General features: G+C 30.6%; 1 protein-coding gene across 1 annotated transcript; it reads left to right on the top strand.

Moving 5' to 3' along the window:
* The first annotated feature begins 511 nt into the window (after positions 1–511).
* Positions 512–2,139, top strand: LOC134709394 (uncharacterized). The gene is made up of 2 exons (XM_063569561.1): positions 512–1,047; positions 1,647–2,139. Exons 1-2 carry the CDS (start codon positions 516–518, stop codon positions 1,979–1,981), a joined length of 867 nt encoding a protein of 288 aa, XP_063425631.1. The 5' UTR covers positions 512–515; the 3' UTR covers positions 1,982–2,139.
* The last annotated feature ends 2,034 nt before the right edge of the window (positions 2,140–4,173 follow it).

Consider the following 4,173-nt stretch of genomic DNA (forward strand, 5'->3'; position numbering starts at 1 on the left):
ATCATTTAACAAATGGAAAACAATTGTCCTATTTCAGACTTGGTACAGCTATTTCATTTTATAGAGAAACAAAATGGTGGATTCACCCTAGACCATTTTCGTAAAATACAAATACGTATTATTACTAAAATATATGGAAAAAAATTAATAAATTCGATTACGAGTATACGATAATCATAACGGAAAAGGCTCCAACACTCTATTAAATTCTCTTTAAACCGATATGACAAACAACACATACAAATTTTAAAAAAAAATACAATTATACTTTCTGTCTGGGCTTCAAAACTTATGGAATATAAATTAAATCGATTCCCATTGATCTTTTACAGAGTATCCAGATTTTGCAGTTATAAGTAGAATGATTTAAAATGATAGCTTGATAGAATATCAATTCAAAAATGGATCTATCGTTAGTGCCAGAAATTTTAATTATTATTTTGACTTTCATTGTTATTGTTGCGCTGGTGTCGCTATATAGGTCAGCACGACACAAATATTCAACAATTTTTATCATGATGATTATTGTGGAATATATATTTGAACTGCTTCGTGTTTTATATTTTGTTAAATTTTATTGGGATAGAACAAATGTGTTCCTGTTTTATTTCCCTCTCAGAGGAATGCCTATAGTTTCATTGACCTGTTCCGTTCTACTTGGCACAATTATATTGTCTTCCGTTCCATTAAAAACATTGTTAGTTAAAGTTGTCTGTTTCGTCTATGTCTATTTATCGCTGATAACAATAATTATATGGAACTATTTCTTGGCAACATGTCTGATTGTTGAACATCCTGCCAAAAACAAACACACTAACTGTGATTCATACCTGAAAGATTGGAACCTCATGGATTACTATCAATGCCTAAACGATGGGACAATTAGTATGTTACATATCATGAACAAACCAAGACCTATTACATCTTTCTATTGCTTTGAGAATCAGGAACCTGTGACCAGCGGTTATTTTCTGGAATATTTGCTATTTTTTGTCCCGTCTTTTGTAGTACTATATCAGACAGTATACAAAACGTCATCATTTTCTGGTTAGTATTATTTTTAGTTTGTAAGATATTAAAGTGTCCAATGACAATAATATATTTTTGCAATTTTCCAAAGTGGTCAAATAAAAAGAAATATAATTTTATTGAGTATTTTCGACATCGTAATTGTTAAGTCATTTTGATTTTTTTTCCGAGTGATATTCTGTGTACACATTTTGACGATAATGATTTGATTATGTGCGATAAAATGTGTCTAGGTCGATTTTAAAATAAAAATAGTAATGTTTATGAATAACTTTTTCGAATTTCATTTCTATTATGTATCACAACTAGCCATGTTTTGAAATCACATTGTTATCATGCATTAAGTATCTGCTACTTGACGTAAGATAAAAAAACAATAAATTGAACTTTTATTAATAGATATAAAAAATAATACCTCAATGGAACCTTCAGCAGTGTGAGCTTACTTGTTCATCCTTGAGAAAAATGTACAATTATTACATCATTAAAACATCATCAAGATACCAGTAAGCTTATAATTATATGACTGACAAAATTTATTAAAATTTTAAATATTAGTAGAACAATGATATAGTACTTAAACATATTCTCATTTTGTATATTGTTTTCCATTTCAGAACTGAAGAATTCTTCATTAAAGGAAACATGTTCCATCTGCCGTTTCAACACTTCACTTTATAACCATACAATGTCGCGCGCCCTCTTCATAATGTGGTGCGTTAGACCGACTTTTTATGTATTTATTGTATCCGGATTTAATCCTGCTTCATCTATTTATATTGACTCATTTATCATGATATCATCAGCGACATTTTTTATCCTGGTTTTGTATGATATTCTTAAGTTCTATCTTTTTCCAAAAATAGACTGTATTAATGGTAATAAAAGTGAATATAACGGCGACATTAAAAACTGTGGACAACAAAAAGAGAATTCCATAGATTGGGTGTAAATTGAATGCTTAGAAAACATTATAAGCTAGATCGAGCCGTAATATGATTGTGAGCAAAATGGATGTTTAGAAAATAATAACTTTTGTATTTTTCTGATGTAATAAGCAAGAACAAAACGCTTTCGTTGTCATGGTTGCTGCATAATAAGCAATTTCGATTATTAAAAATTGAATTATTTGTAAAACCAACAAAAGCATTTTAACTGGCCTTTTGCATAGTATACATAAAACATATACTACAAGCAAAGTAAAATTTAATCATTTAATTAATTTCAATTACCTCCATGTTTAACTAAATATTGGTTTATGTACAAACAAATAATTATGTCATCATAATATATGATAATTTCTGTTTTCCTATAATGAAAGCTTTATGCTAAATTAATGAAACATTAATGATTGAATTGACTAGTGTAAGCAAAAATGTTCACTTTGAGTTTAGGTATCTTATGTGTGGTAGGTGATACATACCATGGAAAATGGGTACAATGTATATCATTTTTTGTTGTTTAAACTTAACATATATTAAAATTGGACTATTTTATTGAATATTAATTTGATTTATTTCTGAACGTCAGCTTAGTATGACAGGGGAACGATAATCTTTAATATGTATCACAATTCACTGAATAAGTGAATGTTCATGGACGTTTTATATACCCTCGTTTGAAAACCTTTCACAACACTGAATACTTGTATGCGGTATATATGTTTCAAAGCGTCGTCTTTATTTCAACACATGCTATAATACTAATGGGGTCAAACTTGGTGTTTTGCCTAGACAAGAGAGACATTTTCAAAGTTCACAGTAGATAAATGCATCATAGATATCGATAATACTAAAATAACGAGGTCCAATGTGTCAGCCGTCATGGGGTAAAAACGACAAATGAAAGAATTCAACTTTATATATGGCTAATATAGGACAATGGTGTCGATTAAAAATAACACCACTCCATTTGCTGTCAACATAATAAATATTGCCAATAATTAACAAGTTCTGGGTCGAATTCGATACCGATACCAATAGTATGTTCACCTGTTACCTATTACCTTATCTGTAAGTTCCGCAACTGACGGGCGCACCACCATAAGGTGTATTTAGGATTTTGCTATATACACGGATCATAACCACACTACTAAATTCTATCATTGTCACATTGTTCCCTATTGTAGTATTTTAATCAGTATGACTGTCTAAGATGACAATACGAAAATAGTAAAAATCGGGACTTAAATTAAGGCGTATAGGTACAGTTTTCAATTTGTCGTCAAATAATTCAACTTTATTTAAAACTAATATGGGACAATGCTATTGATTAAAGAATACTCCATCCAGGGCCCTTTTATTTTCCAAAAAAATATTACCGATAATAGTTCCAGGTCGACGGGTTCAAACAGAAAGATTTTGAAAGCAGAAAAAACTATGAGTCTTATAACCGACATGACTTTATCAGATGACAATCCCAATACTATAATAAGGCTTACGCATAGTTATATACTTAAATTTAGTCACGGATCCGCGATGTCCCGGGTGTGTTCTACTGAGGATGAAAATTATTCTTATACGCTAGTCGGATGTCTCGTCTACAGAAGACTCAATATCAAAGAAGACAAAAATGCTAAACAAAGTACAAAGTTAAAGAGCATTATGGATACAAAATTATGAAACGATGGCTATACACTTGATATTCATGTCAATAACGAAGTGTTAAATACTGGGCTGGTGATACTCTCTGTGACGAAAGGTCCACCAGTACATATCATATTTGGCCAACGGTTTAGGTACTCCTTCTTCAATCTTTTTTTTTCTCGTTCAAATACCCTATGCTTATTGTTTATTATCGATCAAATGTGCTTAAATTCGGTAAATCAATGTCCTATACGTTGGCGCTCAAACGTCTCTTTTATTGCTCAAAGTCAACTACGGGTATCATATACCTTTGTATACTACAAGGAGTAAAAATCCGGTAATGTATACTTTTCTTTTCAAATGATACAAGAAGATCATTGACCTACTATATCTTAAAGAGAGCTCTATCATGAATTGTTTGGATCCCTTCTCGATCTTAATAAGGCTGTAAAGTACGAGTAATTTCAGAGAGCTAAAATATACCTTTTGGAAAAAATAAATAAAATCTAGCATTGAAAAAAAAAAATCAAACAGACATCAAAGGTAAACGTGACAATTA

Source organism: Mytilus trossulus, chromosome 3 (genome assembly GCF_036588685.1).
Source record: "Mytilus trossulus isolate FHL-02 chromosome 3, PNRI_Mtr1.1.1.hap1, whole genome shotgun sequence".
NCBI classification, from domain to species: Eukaryota; Metazoa; Mollusca; class Bivalvia; order Mytilida; family Mytilidae; genus Mytilus; species Mytilus trossulus.

Excerpts from the sequence above, each read along its gene's own strand:
- LOC134709394 (XM_063569561.1), top strand. The coding sequence starts at position 516 with ATGATGATTATTGTGGAATATATATTTGAACTGCTTCGTGTTTTATAT. Across the intron at positions 1,048-1,646 it reads CAAAACGTCATCATTTTCTG|AACTGAAGAATTCTTCATTA; the intron begins GTTAGTATTATT and ends TTTCCATTTCAG.